The sequence below is a fragment of the Schistocerca piceifrons genome, chromosome 5 (genome assembly GCF_021461385.2).
Source record: "Schistocerca piceifrons isolate TAMUIC-IGC-003096 chromosome 5, iqSchPice1.1, whole genome shotgun sequence".
Classification (NCBI taxonomy): Eukaryota; Metazoa; Arthropoda; class Insecta; order Orthoptera; family Acrididae; genus Schistocerca; species Schistocerca piceifrons.
This window is the reverse complement of record NC_060142.1, coordinates 605,412,190-605,439,884: the sequence shown is the minus strand read 5'-3', so window position 1 is coordinate 605,439,884 and position 27,695 is coordinate 605,412,190. Positions and strand designations below refer to the sequence as shown.

General features: G+C 42.8%; 1 protein-coding gene across 1 annotated transcript in view; it reads left to right on the top strand.

The window, feature by feature from the left end:
• The window catches only part of LOC124799163 (igLON family member 5-like), a gene marked incomplete at its 5' end in the record, with an annotated part of 186,819 nt that overhangs the window by 146,104 nt on the left and 13,020 nt on the right, over positions 1-27,695 (top strand). Inside the window, one exon of the mRNA XM_047262702.1 lies at positions 18,509-18,793. Coding sequence (XP_047118658.1) covers positions 18,509-18,793 — 285 coding nt within the window. The remainder of the gene's footprint in view (positions 1-18,508; positions 18,794-27,695) is intronic.

Genomic DNA, 27,695 nt, shown 5'->3' with positions numbered 1-27,695 from the left:
AAGACGGAAAAATCAGTAATGATAAACGGTATGAGAATACAGAGGACAGTGGAAACCTCTGCATCGAAGATGCACAATGTGTATCCTCAAGAAGAAAGTGTCAATGTGACCTAACCACTCGTGGTAGTCGAGCGGTTCTAGGCGCTTCAGTCAGGAACCGCGCGACTGCTACGGTCGCAGGTTCGAATCTTGCCTCGGGTATGGATGTGTGTGATGTTAGGTTTAAGTGGTTCTAAGTTCTAGGGGACTGATGACTTCAGATGTTAAGTCCTATAGTGCTCAGAGCCATTTGAACCATTGTTTTGACATCACCACTGGCAAAGCTTCCGAATTATGCCCTTTACGGACCTTCATGGAGAGACTGCCAAGGAGGAGAAGAAGATGAGAAAATAGAGGAACAAACCACCGACGGGCTTAGGAGACGAAGCGTGGGAGTTTGAACAAAGTGGGGCACCTAGAAAATCTGAAAAGGAATATACAAAGGCTCTTACTGGATATAATGCGTGTCAGAGACGTGGAGTGAAGGTGAAGAGTCTGGTCAGACGAATATAGGGTGACGCTTCGTGGTACATTGTGTGACGAACCAAGACTCTTTAACTCGCGACCTTTGTTGGAGTGTGCTCTACCAACTGAGCTACTCAAGCACGACTCACGATCTATTCTCACAGTTTTGCTTTCGCCATTACCTCGTCTCCTACCTTCCAAACTCCACTGAAGTTTTCCTGCAAATGTAGCATAACTGGCACTCGTGGATGAAACCATACTGCGGCGACATGGCTTAACCATAGGCTGGGGGATGTTTCCTGAATGAATTCGGAATTTGGGCATTATCAACAACAGCAAAAATTTTATAATCTGAATAGGATTCGTTGTGAATAGGGAAGTATGGCGAACAATTAAGCGATAGGATTCGTCTCATCAGATTCGGGAGCAAAATAATGCTAAGAGGATAGTTCAAGTAACATGCCGAGGTCGGAAGCACAAGACGAAGAGATAATGAAAGAATATGAGGATAATTAACGCGGAATTCAGCGTGCAAAATTAGATTAAAAAGTTACAATGATGGGGCATTGGAACGCTGTAGCTGGAGAAGGAAATAAAAGAAGTGTTGTGGGAGTATATCGGCTTAACAGTATAAACGAGCGGTATGAGGGACTAATCGAGTTCTGTAATATATTTTAGTTAGCAATAGCGAATACTCTGTTCACGAATCACATGTGGAGTAGCTACACCTGGAAAAGACCTTGACTCGGTGGCAGATTCTGGCTGGCCGGGACAGAGATTCCGAAATCAAAAATTGGATCGTAGAGTGTACCCAGCAGGAGATACAGATGTAGAAGACAATTTAGTGATGCTGATGAGTAATATAAAGTCTAAGAGAATCGTAAGGAATGATCACTGTGGAAGGAGGTGGATACTGATGTACTAAGGAACGATGAGACGCGCTTGAAAGTCGCTAAGGATGTGGATGCGGTGTACAAGAGTTGACATCTGAGTTGAACAGGAGTAGCTTTCTCTATAAAGGACAGCCTATGGTGCTGCATAGTCAAATACAGGCATAAGTAAGGTAACTGCACAGAAATGTTGATTAACAGAAGAAATACTTCGATTGATAGGCGAAAGAACCAGGTACAAACCGATGCAGATAGAACGTAGACCACAATATAAATTCATTAGGAATGAAGTAAATAGGAAGTGCTGGGCAGGCAAACAGAAACGAATTTAAGACACATGGGAAGTAATCGAGAAAGGAATGGTCTTGTGGCGGATTCACTTAGCATATAGAAGAGTCAAAGCAACCTTCGTTGACATTAAAATCATAGGTGTTAACATTAAGAGTGGTGTGGACATTCAGCTAATAAAAGCAGCGGAGAGAGCGGATTAGGTGGAAAGAGGACAATGAAGGCCTCTATATGGGGGAGTACTTAACCGATTATGTGGAGTCGAAATGGAAGATATTGGGGATCCAGTATTAGTGTCAGAATTCTGAAGTTCTTTAGTATACTTGTGATCTAATAAGGGCGAAGGTACAGACAACATACTCTCGGAATTCCTAAATTCATTCTGCCGAATCAGCAACCAAACGACTGTTCAGGTTGCTGTGTAGAATCCATGAGAGTGTCGACATACCTTTCGGAGAAACATCGTCCACACAATTCTGAAGATGGGAACAGCTGATAGATAAGAGAACTATCGGACAATCAGCTGAACAGCTCATGCATCCAAGATGCTGGCAAGGACAATACACAGGAGAATGAGAGCTGAGGCTCTGTTAGATGACGATGTGTTTTGATGTAGGAAGTCTAAATGCACCATAGAGGTAACTCTTGACATTGTGACTGATAACGGAAGCAAGACTGAAGGAAACTCAATACACGTTAACTGGATGTGTCGACACAGAAAAAGCGCTCGATAATGTAAACAGCATAGTGAACGCATTATTGTGGCCAAGACAGACACGAAGCCCACGCCTACTACAGTAGCACAAGTTTATAAGCCAACTAGATCTGCAGATGATGAAGAAATTGAAGAAATGTATAATGAGATAAAAGAAATTTTTCAGGTAGTGAAGGGAGACGAAAATTTAATAGTCATGGGTGACTGGAATTCGAGAGTAGGATAAGGGAGAGAAGGAAACATAGTAGGTGAATATGGATTGGGGCTAAGAAATGAAAGACGAAGGCACCTGGTAGTGTTTTGCACAGAGCATAACTTAATCATAGCTAACACTTGGTTCAAGAATCATGAAAGAAGGTTGTATTCAAGGAAGAATCCTGGAGATACTGGAAGGTACCAAGTAGATTATATAATGGTAAGACATAGATTTAGGAACCGGATTTTAAATTGTAAGACATTTCCAGGGGCAGATGTGGACTCTAGCCACAATCTATTGGATATGAACTGTAGATTACAACTGAAGAAACTGCAACAAGGTGGGAATTTAAGGAGATGGGACCTGGATAAACTGACTAAACCAGAGGTAGTACAGAGTGTCAGGGAGAACATAAGGGAACAATTGACATGAATGGGGGAAAGAAGTACAGTAGAAGAAGAATGGGTAGCTCTGAGGGATGAAGTGCTGAAGGCAGCAGAGGATCAATTAGGAAAAAAGACGAGGGCTAGTAGAACTCCTTGGGTAACAGAAGAATTATTGAACTTAATTGACGAAAGGAGAAAATACAAAAATGCAGTGAATTAAGCAGGCAAAAAGGAATATAGACGTCTCAAAATTGAGATCGACAGGAAGTGCAAAATGGCTAAGCAGGGATGGCTAGAGGACAAATGTAAGGATATAGAGGCTTATCTCACTAGGGGTAAGAGAGATACTGCCTACAGGAAAATTAAAGAGACCTTTGCAGAAATGAGAACCACTTCTATGAATACCAAGAGCTCAGATGGAAACCCAGTTCTAAGCAAAGAAGGGAAAGCAGAAAGGTGTAAGGAGTATATAGAGGATCTATAGAAGGGCGATGTACTTGAGGACAATATTGTGGAAATGGAAGAGGATGTAGATGAAGATGAAATGGGAGATACGATACGGTGTGAAGAGTTTGACAGAGCACTGAGAGACCTGAGTCGAAACAAGGCCCCGGGAGTAGACTACACTCCATTAGAACTACTGATGGCCTTGGGAGAGCCAGTCCTGACAAAACTCTACCAACTGGTGAGCAAGATGTATGAGACAGGCGAAATACCCTCAGACTTAAAGAAGAATATAATAATTCCAATCCGAAAGAAAGCAGGTATTGACAGATGTGAAAATTACCTATCAGTTTAATAAGTTACAGCTGCAAAATACTAACGCGAATTCTTTACAGACGTATGGAAAAACTGGTAGAAGCCGACCTCGGGGATGATCAGTTTGGATTCCGTAGAAATATCGGAACACGTGAGGCAATACTGACCTTACGGCTTATCTTAGAAGAAAGATTAAGGATAGACAAACCTACGTTTCTAGCATTTGTAGACATAGAGAAAGCTTTTGACAACGTTGACTGGAATACTCTTTGAAATTATGAAGGTGGCAGGGTTAAAATACAGCCAGCGAAAGGCTATTTACAATTTGTACAGAAACCAGATGGCAGTTATAGGAGTCGAGGGGCATGAAAGGGAAGCAGTGGTTGGGAAGGGAGTGTGACAGCGTTGTAGCCTCTCCCAGATGTCATTCAATCTGTATATTCAGCAAGCAGTAAAGGAAACAAAAGAAACATTCGGGGTAGGAATTAAAATCCATGGAGAGGAAATAAAAACCCTGAGGTTCGCCGATGACATTGTAATTCTATCAGAGACAGCAAAGGACTTGGAAGAGCAGCCGAACGAAATGGACAGTGTCTCGAAAGGAGCATATAAGATGAACATCAACAAAAGCAAAACGAGGATAATGGAATGTAGTCGAATTAAGTCGGGTGATGCTGAGGGAATTAGGAAATGAGACACTTAAAGTAGTAAAGGAGTTTTGCTATTTGGGGAGCAAAATAACTAATGATGGTTGAAGTAGAGAAGATATATAATGTAGACTGGCAATGGCAAGGAAAGCGTATCTCAGGAAGAGAAATATGTTAACATCGAGTATAGATTTAAGTGTTAGGAAGTCGTTTCTGAAACTATTTGTATGGAGTGTAGCCATGAATGGAAGTGAAACATGGACGATAAATAGTTTGGAAAAGAAGAGAACAGAAGCTTTCGAAATGTGATGCTATAGAAGAATGCTGAAGATTAGATGGATAGATCACATAACTAATGATGAAGTATTGAATAGAATTGGGAAGAAGAGGAGTATGTAGCACAACTTGACAAAAAGAAGGGACCGGTTAACAGGACATGTTCTGAGGCATCAACGGATCACCAATTTAGCATTGGAGGGCAGCGTGGAGGGTAAAAATCGAAGAGGGAGACCAAGAAAAGAATACACTAAGCAGATTCAGAAGGATGTGGGTTTCAGTAAGTACTGGGAAATGAAGAAGCTTGCACAGGATAGGGTAGCATGGAGAGCCGCACCAACCAGTCTCAGGACTGAAGACCACAACAACAACAATGTAATAAGGTGAAAGGTGTTCGAAATTCTGATAAACGTAGGAGTAAGCCACAAGGAAAGACGTGTAATACCAATATGTTCAAGAGCCAAGAGGGATCAAAACGACCGGAAGGTGGAGAACGGAGTGCTAGAACTAGAAAGGGCGAGATGGGGATTCGCTTTTAACAATTGTTTGGTCTATACATGAAAAACTCAATGATGGAAATACAAGGTAGGTTCGAAAGTAGGGTTTAAATTCAGGGGAAAACAATGTAGTGATAAGATTGGCTGATGAAATTGGTATCTTCAGTGAAAGTGAAGAAGATTTACACGATGTGTTCCGTCGAATGAATATTATAATAACTATACAGGGTGAGTCACCTAACGTTACCGCTGGATATATTTAGTAAACCACATCAAATACTGACGAACTGATTCCACAGACCGAAAGTGAGGAGAGGGCCCAGTGTAATTGGGTAATACAAACCATAAAAAAATGCAAGGAAGTATGTTTTTTAACACAAACCTACGTTGTTTTAAATGGAACACCGTTAATTTTGTTAGCACATCTGAACACATAAACTAATACGTAATCAGTGCCGTTTGTTGCATTGTAAAATGTTAATTACATCCGGAGATATAGTAACCTAAAGTAGACGCTTGAGTACCACTCCTCCACTGTTCGATCGTGTGTATCGGAGAGCACCGAATTACGTAGGTATCCAAAGGGAACGGTGATGGACCTTAGGTACAGAAGAGACTGGAACAGCACATTACGTCCACATGCTAACACCTTTTTATTGGTCTTTTTCACTATCGCACATGTACATTACCATGAGGGGTGAGGTACACGTACACACGTGGTTTCTGTTTTCAATAACGGAGTGGAATAGAGTGTGTCCCGACATGGCAGTATACCTGGTGTAATGTCGCTGGAGACTTCCACAATACGTTGTTTCATATCCTCTGGGGTTGTAGACACATCACGGTACAGATTCTCCTTTAACGTACCCCACAGAAAGAAGTCCAGAGGTTTATATCAGGAGAACGGGCTGGCCAATTTATGCGTCCTCCACGTCCTATGAAACGCCCGTCGAAAATCCTGTCAAGGGTCAGCCTAGTGTTAATAACGGAATGAGCAAGTGCACCATCATCCTGATACCACATACGTCGACGCGTTTCCAGTGGGACATTTTCGATCAGCGTTGACAGATCATTCTGTAGAAACGCGATGTATGTTGCAGCTGTTTGGACCCCTGCAATGAAGTGAGGACCAATGAGGTGGTCGCCAATGATTCCGCACCATACATTTGCAGTCCACGGTCGCTGTCGCTCTACCTGTCTGAGCCAGCGAGGATTGTCCACGGACCAGTAATGCATGTTCCGTAGATTCTCTGCCCCGTGGTTTGTGAAACCCCCTTCATGGGTAAACAGGTAGAACTGCCACGCATTCTCTGTTAATGCCCATTGACAGAATTGCACTCGATGATTAAAGTCATCACAATGTTATTGCTGATGTAGCGACACATGAAACGGGTGAAAGTGGTGACGATGCAGTATGCGCATGACACTACTTTGACTCAGTCAACCTGCTCTCGCAATGTCCCGTGTACTCATGTATGGGTTCATGGCAACAGCAGCTAACACACTAACTGCACCTGCTTCTCCTGTGACGGGCCTATTACGGACCCGTTTGCGTGCTACGACCATACCTGTTGCATACTGTTGGCGGTAGATGTTTTGCAGTGTGCGGCACGTTGGATGCTTTCTGTCCGGGTACCGTTCTGCATACACCCTGCAGGCTTCAGCTGCATTTCGTCGACACTCGCCACAGATGAGTATCATCTCCGCCATTTCAGAGCTCGAATACACCATGGTCACAGTTCCTACAAAACTACACTATCACAGACGTCTGGTAACACGGTGTACTACAGTTGGTCTGCCTGCGGAGACGAATGCAGAATAACAATAGCAGCAAACGCTACATGCGGACACTGCGACAGCTAGACCAAACCACAACAGTACACTACAGCCACACTAGTAAACACGGTCGTCATCGTAAACATGTCCCAGCAGATGCTGCTCACCGACCGTGGCCCGTGTTTGTTACAACACGTAACTGAACGTCGGAGGCTTCTAGCGTCAACTTTGGGTTACAATATCCCCGGATGTAATAAACATTTTACAATGCAACAAACGGCACTGATTACGTATTTGTTTATATGTTCAGATGTGCTAACAAAACTAACGTGGTTCAATTTAAAAAAACGTATGTTTGTGGTAAAAAGCATACTTCCGTGCATTTTTGTACGGTTTGTATTAAACAATTACACTAGCCCCTCTCAGTATTTGATGTGGTTTACTAAATATATCCAGCGGTAACGTTAGGTGACTCACCCTGTATATGAGGAATGAGAGTAAACTGGAGGAAGACCAAGGTAATAAGATGTAGCAGAAATGAAAAAAAAGCGAGAAAAATTGGGGATCACGAGTCAGACCAAGTTAAAGAACTCTGCTATCCTTGAATCAGGATTATCCATGACGGATGAAGGAAGGACTCCGCGAATAGCGCACTAGCACAGCCATGGAGGTCATTCGTGACGAAGAGAAGAAGAAAAATCTAATGGTGTCAAGCACTGCCTCATTTTGAGGAAGATATTTCTTAGAATTTACGTTTGGAGCCCAGCACCATATGGTGGTCAGTAACGGACAGTGCGGAACCCAGAGGAGAAGTACTTAGAAATTGTTTGTGATGTGGTGGAACAGAAGAATGTTAAATGGGGAGAACCTATAATATAAGAAACAAGGATGTTCTCCACAGAATCGTCGGAAGAAGGAACATGTGGAAAACGCTGACAGACGGCCGGAGTGGCCGTGCGGTTCTGGGGGCTTCAGTCTGGAACCGAGCGACCGCTACGGACGCAGGTTCGAATCCTGCCTCGGACATGGATGTGTGTGATGTCCTTCGGTTAGTTACGTTTAATTAGGTCTAAGTTCTAGGCGTCTGATGACCTCAGACGTTAAGTCGTATAGTGCTCAGAGCCATTTGAAACAGCCAAAACGCTGGCAAGAAGAACGGGCATGAAGATAACGATGCGTTAATGTACCAGGGAATAACCTCTATAGTACTAGAGGAAACTGCAGAGCGTAAAACTTGTGGGGGAAGACTGAGATTCGAATACATTCAACATAAAATATACTACCTAGGCTGCGAGTGCTATTTAAGATGAAGAGGTTAGCGCAGAAGAGGAATAAGTGGGGGGCCGCAGACCTGTTACAAGACACATGCAAAAAAAAAAATGATCGGCCTCGGCGTAATAACCTTTACTCTGAAGTGGACAGTTGTTTGGAGTTCTGTTCTCTTATATTTCTAGTGGGTGAACATCAGGAAAATTTCAAAATGAGAAAATTACAAAACCGAATACAGATTATACCTCAGAAACTTGTAACGTAAATTCTTTCTCTCAGCTGGATTTTCATTAACTCATAGGTAATACCAGTAAGGGGCTCGCTGCATTGTGTAATACTGTCTCGAAGTATGCTTTTCGAGCTCTGCCTTGGTAAATCTCAAAATTCACCACCTTGGTAAATATCAAAGTTGACTACGTAACAATTATTGGTGTTGAAGCCCCATAGTTACGTTACCAAATCCTTTTGGTTTACCCCTAATCTACAGCTTGCAACCATGGCGTCCATAATATTTAACCATGTTTTCGACAAATGCCAGTTGCTCTTCAGGTACTAAATGATCTGTACGCTGCTTTAGTGGCATTTCCATATCCAGACGTATCTTAAAAGCGTTAGCGTTAAGGTCAGTTTTGGTGTTACCGGCGTAACGCATAACTAGACAGATTTGTAGAAATGCATCCCTTGTAATAGAGTTACACAGAGCTTGGGTTTTGGTGTCGTCATTGCTCACCCAGAAGTGTCTTTTAGTTGGCAGAAATTTGTATCTACTAATGAACAAAATCCCAATGAAGCTTTGAATCTCGTCAGAAGGTATATCTCAATCTCGAAAGTTAGTTAATAATGCGCGATGTCTTATTCCTTCAACTAAATGCTAAATTATGTCGTTGTCTATAAACATTACAAAAATCTCCATAGCAGATGCATTTATATTTAGATTAATCAGCTTCACGAAGTTAAGTATTGGATTCATGGTCAGAATCTCCTCCATTTATCCATTTTTGGTGGGCGTCATTGCTCCATTTCGATACATTTCACAATGACGGGGTTTGCATAGCACTATCATTGGTTGGAGGTACAATATGATGTGAGGCTGTGTCAGGCAAATGTGAAGGTTCCGCTAATTAAGTTTCAGTTTCATAATCGATGGTCACTGAAAAGTCTGGCTTCTGCATTAACACTGCCGAGATGCTAAAGTATCCACAAGTCTATAATTGTACAGGGTGGACCATTTTATTCCGTAATGGGGAATAAATTGGTATGGAGATGAGAGGCAGCAAAATATTTTTGTCAACAGTAGAAGGTGCCAATTAGAATTACGCATTGCTACTAATAGCCGTGACCTTGAATTTGGTTTTTAAGGTTATGTGAAGGTAGAACAGGGATACAGCAACATACAACGTTAGGTGCCAATTGGAAGGGGCATAAGGGGACACGTTTCGTTACCAATAACCATGATTTCAGAGGTAATTATTGAAGGTCTTTCGAAGGTTGTGTTGTGTTTGATGGAAACTCTTATTTCTGGCCTCGGATTTCCAAAGATCAAAGTGGAATTTAAACTTTCAGTTTTAAATTAAGTTTATATTGGCAAATACGAATGCTTCACAACAAATAAATGTTACTTTGACATTTGCAAGACAGAAGAATGACAAATAAAAAGTAGCTTATCGATTTACAAGTCGTTTAATGTGTCCTCTCCCGTCTCATTCTTCGGGATGCTCGTTCCAGTTTGTATCTAACATTGTATTTTGCTGTATCTCTCCTCCGATCTGAATTAATCCCTACTAGAACCAAAAATATACTTGAGTGTGTGACCTTCATTGACCTGGGCATGGCCTTGAAAGACGTGTCATTTTATATGTAAAATTAGCCGCTCTTTTCAAATTCTGAATCAGATATTAGGGTTTTCATTTTTTAAAAATGACTTGAACCTCCAAATCACCCTGAATATCACGTTCAAGTATCAATGCGTCATCGTCTTTGCCACCTTCAGCTTCTATCTAAAACACTTTGCTATATCTCATCTCTATCCCTAGGTATTCCCTATTATAAATTAAAATGGTCCACCATGTATATTGAACACTGGTAAGTGATATATAAAGCTTTAATCATAAAACTGTGTTTTATATCGGGAATAACACATACATCTGACTTCGTTCCTGTCTTCTGAATTCTCAACGGTTTCTACAGTGATGTCTGGAGGCTCCATGAAAATATGACAAGAAATAGCTCCAATAAGCGAAATGCGTGCCATAATATATAAAAGGAACACGGAGAATAATATAGGTAGTGCAAACACCTTGCGTTGTCATATAGGAACAGCAGTGTTCCGACTAAGAGATGGTGGTCATTATTTATTCAGATTGTTGAATTTATATTAACACGCGCAGCAGTGCACCTGTAACATTAATACACAAGATGTTACAAAAATTCTATGCTCAGCAATATACTCAACCGAAACGCACATCTCTCCGGAGCAATGGTGTGCACGACTCTACTATTTAGTAGAGTCGAGCACACCATTGCCATATGGCAGCGGGAGTCGTTAATGGGTTGCTCTAAAAAGCTTGAATCTGCAAAGAGGAGCAAACAGTGTTTTGGTCCGCATTATACTATTTTCTGAAATCGAGCTGGATAGCAAAAAGAAGCTATAAGAGATTTTCTCGCACCCCGAACTGCATACAGTGGCTTTTAGAAGACGAGTATTATCTTCATGTGCGAAACGCAACGTTATCGTACTTGATACCTTGGTTTGGCGAACCTTTCGTGATGTGGTAGTACCAGGCACAGCTGTACAGAACAAACTGTGCACTGAATGTGCTGAAGGTAACCCGGGACTCCGTGTGTTTGTAAACACATACACATATGTTATGAAATGCTGTGAGACTTCAATTGCCTTCGAAGAACTAAAAGTCGCTCGGTTTCTCCACAAAGGAGAGTATCCATATGTGAAGTGGACAGCTAAAATAAAATACCGTGTTCTAAAGTTTGTTTGTATTGGTTATTTAAAATACTGAAGTATTTATGTACAAATAAGTACTATATTTGCAAACTGTATGTCACAGACCTGTCACCACAAACTTCTAGTTTATATTTCATTTCTGAGCTTACTAACCTTTAACATTTGTGCAACTTACTATCAAATTAAATACATATTGTATGAACATTTTATACAGTGCATAATTAATATTGCTCCATGGTCACGTAATTAGTTGGTGCATGTTCACAATGATAATACTTATTAGGTGATAACCCTTCTTAAGCATGCACTGTCCAGAACATGAGTTCGTTTAATAACAAGTACTCGATATTTGCAGATGTAAAAATTATTTATTTCTTTGCATGAAATATATTTTAAAGTTTAGGTAAAAGAATTACACGCATGCCACAGTGCCATAAGTAAATAGTGGCTTAATTTCACATCCATCCTAAATCATTTTGTTAGTTACATTATGTGAATAATAACATGTCTGTAAAGTAGATTTATGTAAGTGCTAGTTCTTTAGTCGAGGAAGGACGGTGGAAGATTTTTGGATTGTTATGCGCCTGTTGATTGATAGTTGATGAACAGCTACTTCCACTTTAATTGCTACAGTTCTATACGTAAGCATGTTCGGGGAATAACTGTGTTATGTGCATTTTCTTCACTTTCAGTTTGTTTGAACACCACATTTCGGATATATTTCACAGATATTATTTTGAAATTGTCTTTGGAAGTTGTGTTCTCATGAAGCAACATTCCTTAAGTGAACTTGATCTCGTGGGGATGTGAATTCATCGTCTTTAAGTCTTAAGATCTCTAGGTAAACGTTATTCTTTAAGTTCAAGGATAAGTGAAGAACCAATATCCTCACATGTGGAAATATGTTTACCACTTTACTACTTTACAACTATTTTTAATTTTTTCGAAAGATTATTGCTTGGTGTTACCGCACATTTTTTGTTATATTAGTACATCTAGAGCTGGTTAATCCTCTTGTCGAAATCTGTTTCTTACACTTTCACTTTTTTTCCTGTGATTATTGCTGAGCGTTACCCAAATTTAATGTTATGTTAATGCACCTACAGCCGGCTAATTCGCTACTAAGATCAAAAACCAATATTTGTCTAATGACAATACGTCATGAATTATTATTTTTGTTCTCGTGTCGACGATGCCCTTAAGGTCCTACGTCAATTGGGAACTGAAATCAGAATTGTGAATCAGTCGGTCGCTATCGCGAAGTACAGACGGGCTTTTGTTGATTCTGTTGAAGTTTCGAGAACATACCTTCATCGAGTAGTCAAGCAGTATATTGCTTCCTCCTAGGTATATCTCGCGAAGATACCATGATGATAAAATCAGAGAGATTAGAGCCCACACAGAGGCATACCGACAATCCTTCTTTCCACGAACAATACGAGACTGGAATAGAAGAACCGATAGAGGTAATCAAGGTACCCTCCGCCACACACCGTCAGGTGGCTTGCGGAGTATGGATGTAGATGTAGACGTGTGTATTCGGACGTAATCCATCTGTACTGTCAGTCTAACTACTCGCGTCACGTTTCCATGGTCTTAAGAGCTACAGTGTAAAGAGGATGATGTTGAACTCTGGGGCGACAAAAGTCATGAGAGATCTTTTAATATCGTGCCGGACACACTTCTGCCAGGCTGTCTCAATAGCCGTCCATAACAGCAAAAGTGTGGCCAACACGGGATTTTGAGCACGAACTGACGTCTCGATTACGTCTCATAAATGTTCGACTGGATTGGTGTTGGGAGACTAGGTGGTCATATCATTCGCTCGGATTGTCCGAAATTTTCTTCAAACCCATCGCGAAAAATTGTTGCCCGATGACATAGGGCATTGTCACCAACAAATCTTGTATTGTTGTTGTGAACATGAAACACACATATGGCGGCAAATGGCCTCCAAGTAAGTCCTTTCTATGTAAACACAGTCCACACCATTATGGAGCTACCACCAGTTCGTCCAGTTCCTTGTTGGCAACATGGGTTCTGCGCCTCAGTCGAATCCTCACCTCTTACCAACTTAAACTGCGACTCATCTGACCAGGTCACGGTTATCCAATCGTCTACGGTCCTACCGTTATAGTCACGAGCCCTGGAGAGGCGCTGAAGGCGAAGACATGCTCTTAGCAAAGGCACGCACGTCGGTCGCCATAGCCCATTAACTTCACATTTCACCGCACCGTCGTAACGGATAAGTTCGTCTAAAAAGTTCCACAATGATTTCTGCGGTTATTTCACGCAGTATTGTCGTCTGTTGGCACTGGAAACTCTACACAAAAGCCGCTGCTCTGTTGTGTAAGTGAAGTCCGTGTTGTTTGTGGTGAGAGATGATGCCCGAAATTTGGTGTTCCCTGCACAGTTTTGACACTGAGGATCTCCGTAACGATTTCCGAAATCGAATGTCCCATGCATCTAGCTCTAAGTACCATCCCGTGCTCAAAATCGGCTAATTCCGGTCGCGTTGCCATAATTATGCCGTAAACCTTCCCACATGAATCACCTGAGCACAAATGGTAGCTCTGTCCATGCTCTGCCCTTTTATTCGCGATACTGCCGCCATATGTGTGTGTGCGTATTGTTATCGCATTAGTTTTGTCACCTCACTGTATTGTTGTATAACGGGAGACTACTGAGTCTGAGTGTACTTGAACTGCTTGGAACGAGTAACAAGTTCATTAATTCGCCATAATATCCGTTATCAGTCGAACTGGTCATAATATGCGACCTAGGTTTAACAGCAAGGAAATGCATGCAAGTGGATATTTAGAGGTGAAGTGCAGTAACGGTAACGTAGCTCCGCCGTTAGTTATACCCTAGTTGTCATTATAATCTCCTGCTACAATTTGTACCTCCCCCCCCCCCCCCCCCCCGCCACTTCCGACCATCAAATTAACTATCCGTTGACGCATCAAGATGTTTCCTCTTGAAACATCCATTGTTATAATCAGTACCGCTGTGGTTCTCTACCTCCTAATTTAGTATTCGATCTGTTTACTCCTTTCTGTACAATATCATATCAGATTTCCCAAACTTCTAGTGTTTTCTCTGTGTAATTTTTACCGTTAAAAGAAACACCACTTCAACAGAAGATTTCATAACATTTTGTTTATAAAATGATAGGGATCTCTGCTTCAAGTAGTTCACCTTCTTCACCAATCACAATCACACGAATGTCCGTAAGTTACAATGCTACAAGTAAATAAGCTTGACTGCTAAGACGTTTAAGTATCATCTTGTGGACTGGCTGGTCTGTGCATCTCCTTCTACTGTGTCTGTTGGCGGAAGGAAAACCTGCATTGGCGGGCACAGAGCCTGAAATAAAAAGTCAGTCGCACATAAGTGAGGAGCAGACGAAGCGAAACTTCACAGGTTGAGAAGGTATGTGATATTATTTCTGAAATTAAAAATTATGATCAAATTTTGAAAGTTTATGGCCATTTATCAGTATGACCCTGCAACATCATTGGCCTGGATGGATGCATAGATTCTGTGGTGGTAAGGTGTCATAAATCAATAGCATTCTCTTTTATGAGGCAAGCTGGTCAACATCTGTTTCATCTGGCCCTTGGTTTCGTGGAGACTGGCACTGGGACGGAGTCGACGTGCGAGCTGCTGCCACGTAAGTTGTATAGGGGACAGGTCTGCCAGCCACAGGGGTACCTCATCATCACACAGACAATAAAGAAACATGCCTTGAAGGGCGCTCACTGTCCTGCTGACAAATGGTGATAAGAGAGGTAACACTTGAGGAAGTAGGGTGCCCGTGACTTACCGCTGTTCCGTCAGAGTTCCCTCAATCACTACCAACTGTGACCCTACACCATACCGTCTGGCTCTCCACATCATGGCATCAGAACCAGTACCGCTGTGTCTTCCCGAAAGTTCGGGAGAACGGGTCTCTCCCAGGTCGTCACATTACTCGACGCCTATGACCATCCGAGGCAATCCGGAACCAAGATTCATCGCTAAGCGAATGCGACACCATTCATCAGCAGTCAACACTAATCAGTGATGTCACCACTCCATGCTTGGCCGATTGTGCTGTGGTGTTAGTGACAGTCTGTGCATCGTATGGTAGTACTGTAGTGCGGCTGCTGGTAGTCAAAGCTGTATGGCACAAAGGGAGCCCGTTACTTGTTCGCAGATGGCTCGCACAGATGTGAAGGGATTACGATACGCTTGGTGCACAATACTGCGATCTTCCCTCTTGACTGTCATACGTGGGCCACTGGAACCTTGACGACGAGTATCCCTCGTCCATAGTATGTGCGTCTATGAAGTTACACTAACTTCCGACCACGTCCTCTGGGTGCTTCACTTTTATCGTCGGGCAAAGTATTGGCTGGTGGAGCAACTTTGTGACTCACTGAGCCTCGCAGACAGGTGCCTATATTGCTGACGATGCTAAACTTTTAGATGCGTTTTAGTTATACAGTTCTATTAGTAACAGTGAGATGGCTACAAGTACCAGGATCATGTGGAAATATACTGTTCACAACGGCTTTCCAACTAGCACCAGACGATAGCGCTCTGCTTCAAAGCTCGAAATCCTTTCAGGTTTCGACTTCCCTTACGAGTGATTTCATCTGTTTATCTTGCAATGTGAGCAACTGAAGAAGTACAAAGTTTCCACTGTCACAGATTTCATAGCAGTTTCTCTACAGAGAATGTGCGTCGTGTTGTCAGGAATTTGCACCTTTCGTCGATTTAGATTTTATTACATTCTTTAAGGCAACTCCCGGATATTGGTAGCACAATGTTGCCATTTCCTTCCAGAATATGTTAGAGTACTTTTGTGCTTCTGTCTTTTCAGAATTTAAATCAAGTTAAAGGCACCGGAGAGGCTGCTGTCGTATTCTTTATTTATTCTGATTTGAACTACATCGCAATGGTAACGAGAAGGAAGGACTATAGGCGGTATTAAATTTTGTCTAATTTTAGATAGATTGCACGTAGGCAAGACGGACATTTTGTGCATCCTGCAACAGTGTATTCCTCCCACTGTGAATGGTCATCCAAAATTGTGCCAGGAGATTTGTTTTTAAAGCAGTATAGGAGGAACTAACACGAAAGTAAAAGTGTATAATTGACTTCTTGCGGTTTAATTTATGAGCTATCGTTTTTGCCCATTGTGATACTTATGTGAAGGATAGTCATCTGTAATACTAGTTGCGACAGCAGCAACGTTCCTGGAGCTGGTGCTTGGATGGAATTGAATGTCTCCAGCATATAAGTGGTATTTATGGGCATGAAATACAGATTTACATATCGCTAAGTTGAGTGGAGCAACGACTGGAAGCTGTGGGGCATCATGAAGCACATGTTTCCATTATGACTTCCCCGACAGCTGTTTGACATCAGCTTTTGAGATATCAGTTGAGCCACAGAATTATTCTCTTCGAACAATCCAGTTGTTTCTTTTCCGTAAATAGTATATAGCAATCCGATTTTAAGATAAGCAAACTTTTATGTCTATCCATAGAACCTATGATAGATTTCAAATTACAATTTTTGAAATGAGCTTTCCATTTTGTGATACGTAGTATTTCAAACTGGACAGTAAGTATATAAGAAAATGAGGATTCTATTACCTTGTTAGGTCTATTATGGAGAGTAACTGGCCAGTAATTGACTAATACAGTCTACAGTGCACTAAGAACTAATTACAAGAAAATAGAACATGTGCTCTGCAAACCAGTTCAGTGCGAATGTGACCTGCTCGACTTAAATCAGTTAAACACATTCAAAAGCTAATAAGCTGCAGGTTGGTACGGTGTGAACGTTTGGAGTTCGCTACTATTTGTTTCAGAATCGATACCTTTTTTCCTATCCGTTTGGGCACACGACCTCACTGTCTAGTTATTAGTTGATCGGAGGGAAAAGGGGGTAAGTTACAGTTCCTCCCGCACTCCATTCACAAATGGAACAGGCGAATGGTATTTGAAGTACTGGAGTAATGAAAACTGAGTCCGCCGGCTTAGCTGGATGGTAACGTGCTCACCTCCCATGTCAGCGGGCCAGGGTTCGATCCCCGCCCTGACAGGAGATTTTCTCCCCTCAGGGCCTGGGTGCTGTGTAGTTCTCATCATAATTTCATCCGCATTACCTGCTCGTAAGTCGCCCAATTCGGCGTCGACTGAAATAAGACTTGTACTTGGCGGTCGAACTTCCCCGGCTGGGGCCTCCTGGCCAACAATGATATACGCTCATGTCCATTTTTCATGAAAACTGAAACCAATAGCTGTACTGTAAGTCAAATGTCGTTTGTTCGAAACATGCGACTCGTAAAAGCGTCGTATTCAGGCCCCAAGTGAAATATGCCATCCTCGTATGAACCACAGTGACAAAGCCCAACAAAAACACAACAACTTATTAAGTTCAACCACAATGTGCAACCAACAAAGTCGAGTGCAGCGGGGCCAAAATTAATTGGATTCCGTAACTACCAGTAACAAGTCCACAAATGGTCTAACTGCTGGACTACAATTCAAACGTCGTTTCTTCAAATATTCCAGCAGTTTCGATGCGAAAAAGCGTGGGTTTCAGGCGTCAAGCGAAATCTTCCATCAGCGTACGAACCTCAATGAGAACATCATTTGGAGTCTTCAAATGGGAACTGTATAACTTTTTAAGCGTTTTGTGCCACCATGTGAAACTTACAAGCAGGCGGCGGTGGCCGAGCGGCTCTAGTCGCTTCAGTCCGGAACCGCGCTACTGCTACGTCACAGGTTCCAATCCTGCCTCTGGCATGGATGTGTGTGATGTCCTTAGGTTGGTTAGGTTTAAGTAATTCTCAGTTCTAGGGGACTGATGCCCTCACATGTTAAGTCCCATAGGGCTCACGTTTGAACAATTTTTTTTGCAACTTGCAAAGTCGAGTGCATCTGCTGCACTTGACATTGTTGATTGTACATGCTGGCATAACATGTTTACTAAGTTGTATTGTTTCCATCTGAGGATTCTGTTGGTCTTTTTTATGGTGCTTCTTACTTTCATGCCATATTGGCTTGGGGCCTGAAGATGACGCTGCTTCAAGTCAAAACTGGTAGCACGTTTGAAGAAACGAAGTTTTAGTTAGAATATAGCTATTGATTTCAATTTTTATTATTCAAGTGTTTCATGTCCGGTTTCAGTCTTACCTTCCTCGATGGATTACCAGAGAGTGGAATGTGAGGTAGGTGATGGTTGTGTCAAAAGTGTGGTAGCTTGTGTCATTCTCCATGAGGCGGCTTGTGTGATTCTGACGTAGGATATAGCAAGTGACCTTACTTGTGTACCTGGGCTGTCGACAGAGGCGGTGGCGGAGATTGCCGGAGCTCCGGACCTGCATCTGCGCAGTGGCAGCGAGCTGCGGCTGATCTGCAAGTTGAGGCGGGCCACGGAGGCGCCGGTGTTCGTCTTCTGGTACCACGACGACCGCATGATCAACTACGACGAGGACCGCGGCGTGGCTGTGAGCAAGGGGCGCGGCGGCAGCCAGCTGCTCATCCCGAGGGCGGAGCGCACGGACTCCGGCAACTACACGTGCGCGCCCTCCAACGCGAGGGCCGCCAGCATCACCGTGCACGTGCTCGAAGGTGAGATAGAGGGCAGCCTGTGTCTCTCAACCATTTCCCGTGCTCAGCTTGCGTCTCCTCTAACCAGGGTAGCCTTCTGGATCTAGTTGCTGACTTACTGTGTCACATCGATCTACTAGTACCCTTCAAGTGAAAGGATGTTTGTGTTTTAGTCTACCAACTGCGTGAAGTATTTAAATTCCCTTCTCATTTCAGTCTTAAAATGCTCTGCCTTTGTCAAATGGGTACCTTGCACCGGTTTTTGTTCCACGCAGCTTCTTACGTTTCCTCCATTGTGTCGTCACTGATTTACATCTATCTGTACTTATATACTCCGCAAGCCATCATACCGTGGTTGGCGGAAGGTACCGTGTACCACAACTACTAGTTGCCTTTTCTGTTCCACTCGCAAACAGAGCGACGGAAAAGTAACTGTGTCTATGCCACTGTATGAGCCATAATTTCTCGTAACTTATCTTATCGTCGTGGTACCTATGCGAAATGTACGTTGGCGGCAATCGGATGGTTCTCCATTCAGCATCAAATGCCGGTTCCCTAAACTTTCTCAGTAGTCCGAGTTTTCAAAGCATATCAGTAACACTTGTATGCTGGTCTAACCTACCGGTAACAAATGTAGCGGCTCGCCTCTGAATGGCTTCGATGTCCGCTTTCGGTCTGACGGGTGCGGATCCCAATTACTCGAGCAGTACTCAAGGGTTGGTCGCAGTAGCTGCTTTGTGCGGCCACCTTTACAGATGAACCACACTTTCTTAAAATTCTCCCAAGATATCGAAGACGATCGTTAGCCTTCCGCAGAACAATCTTCAAATTCTCGCTCTGTTTCATATCGCTTCGCAGCGTTACGCCCATGTGTTTTAACGTCGTGACTGTATCAAGCAGGATACAATTATGCAGTATCCGAAAATTACGGGTTTGTATTTCCTACTCATACTCATTAACTTACATTTTCTTACATTGAGAGCCAGCTGCCATTCATCACACCAAGTAGAAATTTTGTCTAGGTCTTCTTGCATCAGTCTAAACTCACACACCTTCCTGTACACGGAAGCATCATCAGCAAATAACTGCAGACTGCTGCCCACACAGTCTGCCAGACCATCTGTGTATAGAAAAGACCAACGGCCTAATCTCACTTCCCTGAGGCACCCCTGATATTACCCTTGTCGCCGAAGAACAGTTGCCGCCGAAGGCCACACACTTGGTTGTATTACTTAAGAGATCTTCTAGCCAGTCACATACTTGGGAGCCTGTTCCGTATCCTCAGTCAACTTCAGCAATATATACGTTCTGTGTCCGCTTCTGTCTCACCGTGGTCAGATTAGCTGAGTTGCAGTCCACCAATTTCATTCAGAGTGTTCTCCAAAATATAACAGCTCGTCTTAGTAATTCCAGAGATATCACAGAGTGTAGTTAGGTGTCCATTTTGTAGAGCGTTTTCTGCCGTAGCCATTTTCTCAACGTTTCGCCGGCGCAAACAGTGAGTGTTATACACCGAATGAAACAACAAGCTTAGTATTACGAGTGAATGGTAATAGTGAACTTGTTGTTTCATTCGATATCAATAACGGTCACAGTAAATCCTAAGCTAAAATGTTCGCATTTAATGTCATATACGCTGTGAGTTCTGTATCGTTGCTCACTGGCCTCGTAGCAGTCATATTTTCGGAGAGGATCTCTGGTTTGTTACTGTGTTCTGCTTCTTCTAAGCTAAATTAAACGCCTTCCAAAGAGGCCTCAGAAGGCCAACCAGTGCCGACCGAGCTCTGTTTCATCATCAACCGATAGGCGTCACTGGTTGTCGATATGGAGAGGCATGTGACCAGCACGTTGCTCTTCCGGCTGATATCGGTTTTCGTAACAAGATCCGTTGCCTCTGAAAGAAGCAGCTCCTCCATTGGCCTCACAAGGGCTGAGCCCATTCCGCTCGTCAACAGCGCTCGGCAGTCCAAGACGGTCACCCATCCAAGTGCTAGTCTCAAGGTCGTTGACGTTCTGTTTCTTCAGGAAGCGGATAATCTTCCCCGTCACTGAGTCACATGCAAGCCTGTTGAGCTCTTCTTCGGGTGTGTTTTGCTTTCAGTCTTACCAGAAATACCTGAATTTCTGCGGAAGACTTTTCTTAGGAATCTATCAGCTTAAGGCATATCTTCAGGGTAAATGGTGTTTGCACTAAGAGCGCCTTCATAAAATTCCTCTGCGTTGTGAACTCCTCCACATAGCAAAACGTCGAAACAAAGTTTCCACTACTATAATACTTCATTGCTCCTCAAGTGAGTATGTAGTGCTCCACTAAAGATCACAGTGGTGAAAACGTTGCCACATAAGTTGACGATACGACGTGGTCTACAAAAGTTTGGATTTCGAATTGGTTTGGAACACACTGCAGAACGTAAATCAGAAATGCCGGATGAAGATTAGTATTGTACTTCTTCGGAACAGGTTCGTATTTTAACCACTTAGCTCCTATGTTAGCTAATGAAATATATATAATATAATTTTTTTCATGTTCTGCCCACAGCGTGTAATTTATTATAGGTTAAATTCCTGATTTCACCTCGACTCTCGTTAAGCGTGTACAATCGTAGGTGTATTCAGGAATATGTTTCCTTTCAATAATAAATTATTCAACTGGCTTCAGGAACATATTTTATGCAGTGGCTTCAGTATGATGTTACAGTTGTCTGCTTTACACTGCTTTTTCCATACTAAGTTATCTATAACATCCTCCGTAGAGTGTAGTATATATTCCAGATACATTAATTTTATAATTATATTTGTCATATGTTACAGTATGTTCCAGTTTCATTACTGATTCAAATGTCCCGTTAGTGTATTCCACGTTTTATTAAGATTTCTTCATCGTCATCGTTCCTCGACTATTGTTACTAATGCCCCATCATTTCGCAGTTTAGCAGTCCACTTATTTATTGGTAAATCCTACGGAACCACGGTACCAAACGCATCCAAGGAAAGCAGGCATATACAATAGTTAACATCGTTTCCTACTGTCTTCCTTATTCAGTCACTTTCTGTAATCCTGCGTGTTGTTGTATTCACGGTTTAACGGAATTATTTTAGGAATTATTTATACTTTCGTCTGTTGCACTTCACAGTTACGCCATTGATTTGCGTACTATAAAAGATTGTGCCTCCATTCTATTTATCAGTTCTTGAAATTGATCAATTCGACTTATTATGACTAGTTCTCCACCTTTTTGAAATATTTTCACTTCCTTAGTTGTCTCTGAACCATATCAACTGAAACGCAATTGCAATATCGCCGTGCCCTAAATCATTTGCAAAAGAAGCTTGTGTCACATTACTGCTATCTGGATGGTTCCCACCTCATTTCTGCAAATATTTTCACAGTGTTCTTCACATCAGAGACAAGCGTATGGTCAGGAGTGCACCAGGAAAATGTGATAGGACCACTATTGTTCTCTGTATACATAAATGATTTGGCGGACAGGGTGGGCAGCCGTTGTTTGCCGATGATGGCTTAGTGAACGGTAAGGTCTCGAAGTTGAGTGACTGCAGAAAGATACAACACGACTTACACAAAATTCCAGTAGGTGTGATGAATGTCAGCTAGCACTAAATGTGGAAAAATGTAAGTTAATGCGGATGAGTACAAAGAACAAACCTGTAATGGTCGGATACAGTATTACTAGCGTCCAGCTTGGCACAGTCAAGTCGTTTAAATATCTGGGAGTAACGTTGAAACGTGATATGAGATGGAACGAGCAAGTGGAAACTGTGGTAGGGAAGGCAAATAATCGACTTCGGTTTATTCGGAGAATTTTAGGAAAGAATGGTTCACCTGTATAGGGGATTGCATACAGGACGCTGGTGCAAGCAGTCCTTGAGTACTGCTCGATTGTTTGCAATGAGTACCAGGTCAGATTGAAGGGAGACACCGAATGAATTCTGATGGGGGCTAATAGGTTTGTTAGTGGTAGGTTCGATAAAACCTAAATGTTACGAACATGCTTCGGAAACTCAAATGGGAATTCATGGAGGGAAGGCGACTTTTTTTTCGGGAAACACTATTGAGAAAATATGGAAAACAGACATTTCAAGCTGACTGAAAAACGACTCTGCTGCCGCCAACACACATCGCGCGTAATGACGGAGAAGATAAGATACGAGAAATTAGGGCTCATACAGGGGAGTATAGACAGTTTTTCCCTCTCTGTTTTTGCGAGTGGATCAGAAAGGAAAATGACAAGTAGTCGTACAGGTAACCCTCCGCCGTGCACCTTACAGTGGCTCGAGGAGTGTCTTTTTGGATGTAAGTGTAGAAAAGTGCAATGGAACCCTTATTCTCCTTTTTACTGTAGTTTCTCGGGTTATGATTGTCACGTAAATATAGTTATATCTAACCTGTAAGAATACATGATGACGAAACTTTTACCGCTTAAATATTTCGAACAGAAAATGCAATTTATCATTTTGTTTATGACTAATTGGCAGAACTATATATGAAGATGAGGTCAGATGCTATTAAAATTCAGGTTCTCGAACAGTCACTGAGTATGCTGATATTGCACTGAAGCTGTCAGCGGAATGGGAAACTTTGTGTACTACGATTTTTTCAGCCTTTTACATTATGTTAATTCCTATTCGGAATAGTTTAGTGGATTCTGCAAGTGTGTTTCCGTGAAGTCAGTACAGGTAGACCACTTCTGTTATATGTAAAATCAGTTAGCAGTTCCAAATCCTCTACTTGTTCACTGAGTGACCATACTGGAACCGAAACGGACGATAACAGAGAGATGGCCGATGTACTGAATTCGGTCTTCCAAAAACTGTTTCACTGCGGAAGATCTTAGAACGGTCCCTCCTTTCATTCATCGTACGAATGAGGATATACCAGGTATTGAGATAATCAACCGCGGATCAGAAATCCAGTTACACTCGCCTGGAAGTGGAAAGGCATTAGGACCAGACGAAACACCTGTAAGATACTATAATAATTATGCGAAAGAATTAGTTTCCCTTCTAGCAACAGTTTATCGAGCTGGCTGATTGTAATTAACGTGCAGCTACACGCAGAGGTTCTGTGTAGTCTGTAGTATGGTATGACAGAGAAACGTTGTAGATTTTTTAATGCGTTAATGAGAAACTGATTTACGATGAGAAAAAGTAATTCCAAGTGTGGCCAACGGCTGCAGATCTAGTGTTATGAATATAAGAAAGACCTGTAGAAATGATTCCAAAGGTAATGGATTAGCAACCGGACGCGGGCGAAAAACGTCAAACAAGTGCTAAAGGCATAATGCGGGTCTTAAATCAACCGCCGCTTATACAATTTGCGCAATACGATCAGCACCAGACTTCAGCTGAATCGTAAAACGACGTGATCAACCGTTGCCGGCAGTAGTTCCAGTGCAATATTAACGTGTTCCTGTATACTTTTCCTTCAAATCAGGTTAATGTCGGATGTGTCCTTGGTAAACGCGTTCTTTTAGATATCCTCAGAGTCAAATGGACTGAGATCAGGTGAACTTGCGGGCCATACATCTCGGAAACCTATGGAGGTAACATATTCGTGGAAGTTTGCATTAAGCAGATTTTTCAGTCGGCGAGCGAGATGAGGTGTTGCCTTATGTTACATGGAAACTTTGATTTCCACTACTTTGTGCTCTTCAAAAAGCAGTTATTATATGCTGTACATGGAGATCTAGAAATCTTTCATGGTACACCCTACACACTACTGGCGATAAAAATTGCTACACCACGAAGATGACGTGCTACAGACGCGAAATTTACCGACAGGAAGAAGATGCTGTGATATGCAAATGATTAGCTTTTCAGAGCATTCACACTAGGTTGGGGGCCGATGGCGACACCTACGACGTGCTGACATGAGGAAATTTTCCAACCATTTCTCATACACAAACAGCAGTTGACCGGCGTTGCCCGGTCAAACGTTGTTGTGCAGCCTCATATAAGGAGGAGAAATGCGTACCATCAAGTTTCCGACTTCGATAAAGGTCGGATTGTAGCCTATCGCGATTGCGGTTTATCGTATCGCGACAATGCAGCTCGCTTTGGTCGAGGGCCAATGACTGCTATTAGAATATGGAATCGGTGGGTTCAGGAGGGTGATACGGAATGCCGTGATGGATCTCAACGGCCTCGTATCACTAGTCGAGATGACAGGCATCCTATCCGTTTGGCCTGAGTCAACAGATGGGCACGTTTTTAAAACAACAACCATCTCCACGAACAGTTCGCCGACGTTTGCAGCAACATGGACTGTCAGCTCGGAGACCATGGCTGCAGTTACCCTTTACGCTGCTTCAAAGACAGGAGCGCCTGCGATGGTGTACTCAACGACGAACCTTGGTGCACGAATGGCAAAACCTCATTTTTTCGGGCGAATCCAGCTTCTGTTTACAGCATCATGATGGTCGCATCCGTATTTGGCGCCATCGCGGTGAACGCACATTGGAAGCGTGTATTCGTCATCGTCATACTGGTGTATCACCCAGCGTGATGGGTGTGGGGTGCCATTGGTTACACGTCTCGGTCACCTCTTGTTCGCATTGACGGCACTTTGAACAGTGGAAGTTCCATTTCAGATGTGTTACGACCCGTGGCTCTACCCTTCATTCGAGCCCTGTGAAACCCTACATTTCAGCAGGATAATGCTCGACTACTTGTTGCAGGTCCTGTACGGGCCTTTCTGGATACAGAAAATGTTCGACTACTGCCCTGTGCAGCACATTCTCCAGATCTCTGACCAACTGAAAACGTCTTGTCGAAGGTGGCCGAGCAACTGGCTCGTCACAATACGCCAATCACTACTCTTGATGAAGTATGGTACCGTGTTGCAGCTGCATGGGCAGATGTACCTGTACACACCATTCAAGCTCTGTTTGACTCAATGCCCAGGCGTATCAAGGCCAATATTACGGCCAGAGGTGGTTGTTCTGGGTACTGATTTCTTAGGATCTATGCACCCAAATTGATTTAAATGTCAGTTGTAGTATAGTATATTTGTCCAATGAATACCCGTTTATCATCTGCATTTCTTCTTCGTGTAGCAATTTTAATGGCCAGTAGTGTAGGCTTTATGGAAGTATTATCTTGAAGGAGCAACGGATCGAGAATATAGGTGCTTGTGAATCCGCACAGCACAGTCACATACGGCGAAATCAGTGGCTCTTCGTGCACAGCACGGAGTTGAACAGTACCCGCAGGGTAGAATGTGCTTCGTCTCCCCTTAGAATGTTGCCCTGCTCTTGTCTTCACATGTCATGAACTTCGATCCATGCCATAAAAGGAATAGCAAATTCAGACCATTGCTTTTGATCATCGGGTTTCACTTGCTGCACCATATGGGTGTTGTACTGGCACCAATGTAAAATAAACCGGAAAACTTACCGAATTGTTGACCACATGAGGGACAATTCTTGTGACTCGGCGCGAGAATTAGCACTATCCAGGGGCACGTGCTGAATGGTCAGTTATAGTAACAGCAACACAGTCAATAACTTCCACCGTGGTGGGACTCCTTCCTCTTCCAGATGGCACACCAAGCTCACCCGTGTTTTCGAAATTTCATTCTCATCTTCTTTACCTAATTTGAAGACATCGGGGCTCTCCTTAGACCTTTCAGTCGGCGATACTTTCTCAAATCAGCGCTGCAACTGCTGCCGTTTACACAGAACAGTTTCACTAAGAGCGCACCGTCTCTCTTGTTGATAGCCATACCGTTAGCTCGCGTTACAGCTGTAATTCAAACAGTGTATAGCTCCATATCCGCACCTGATGGCTAAAACTGAAACAAACATTTTTTTACAGCACAAATCGGTACCTCATTAACACACTAGCATATCTACCAAATTTCTCTGCCATACCATAATTCCAGCCCATCCTGGACATCCTTGCACTTTAATTATAACCACCGATACATCGCAGGAACAACAAAGGGTGCTATGCGACAGGAAATAGCCTCTAGTCATTCTTGTTTTCAAGAAGGACTGTAAGACAGATGCAGATAATTATAGGCCTTTGTCGTTGAATTCAGTCTGTTGTCGAATTAAGGAACGTGTTTTCTGCTGAAGAATTATAACGTTTTAGAAGAACGGAAATCTCCTCTGCAAAAATCAACATAGATTGCGCAGAGAGAGATCTTGTGAAGCTGAAGTCTCCCCTGTTCCTCCACGGGAGTCAAAGCACTGTAGACAACTTCGCTCATGTTTATTCCGTATACCTTGACTTCAGGAAGGCACCTGACACCGTCCCGCTCTGCCAGTTACTGAAAAAAAAACGACCTAATCGAATATCGGATCAGACTTGCAAATGGATTCAAGACTTCCTTGCTGATAGAACTCAGCAGGTCTCTCTTAACGGAAATAGCCGATTATCTGATACATGTGAAGGTAATTTCCGGAGTAAAAAATGGTTCAAATGGCTCTGAGCACTATGGGACTCAACTGCTGAGGTCATTAGGCCCCTAGAACTTAGAACTAGTTAAACCTAACTAACCTAAGGACATCACAAACATCCATGCCCGAGGCAGGATTCGAACCTGCGACCGTAGCGGTCCTGCGGTTCCAGACTACAGCGCCTTTAACCGCACGGCCACTTCGGCCGGCCAATTTCCGGAGTACCCCTAGTAAGTCTGATAGGAGCGTTATTGTTGGCAGTGCGTATGAAAGGCCTGGTAGAGAACGTGGGAACTTGTTTAGGACTTTCCGCAAATGATGAGGTTGGCTATAAGGAATCAGCAACGACAGAAGATCGTATCGATTCGCAGAGCGACCTGCAGAAGTTTTGTGAATGGAGCATGCTCGGGCAGTTGACTCTGAACGTGAGTAACTGTAACATACTGCACATACGTAGGGAAAGAAAGACGCTACTCTACAATTACACTATTGATGACAAACTC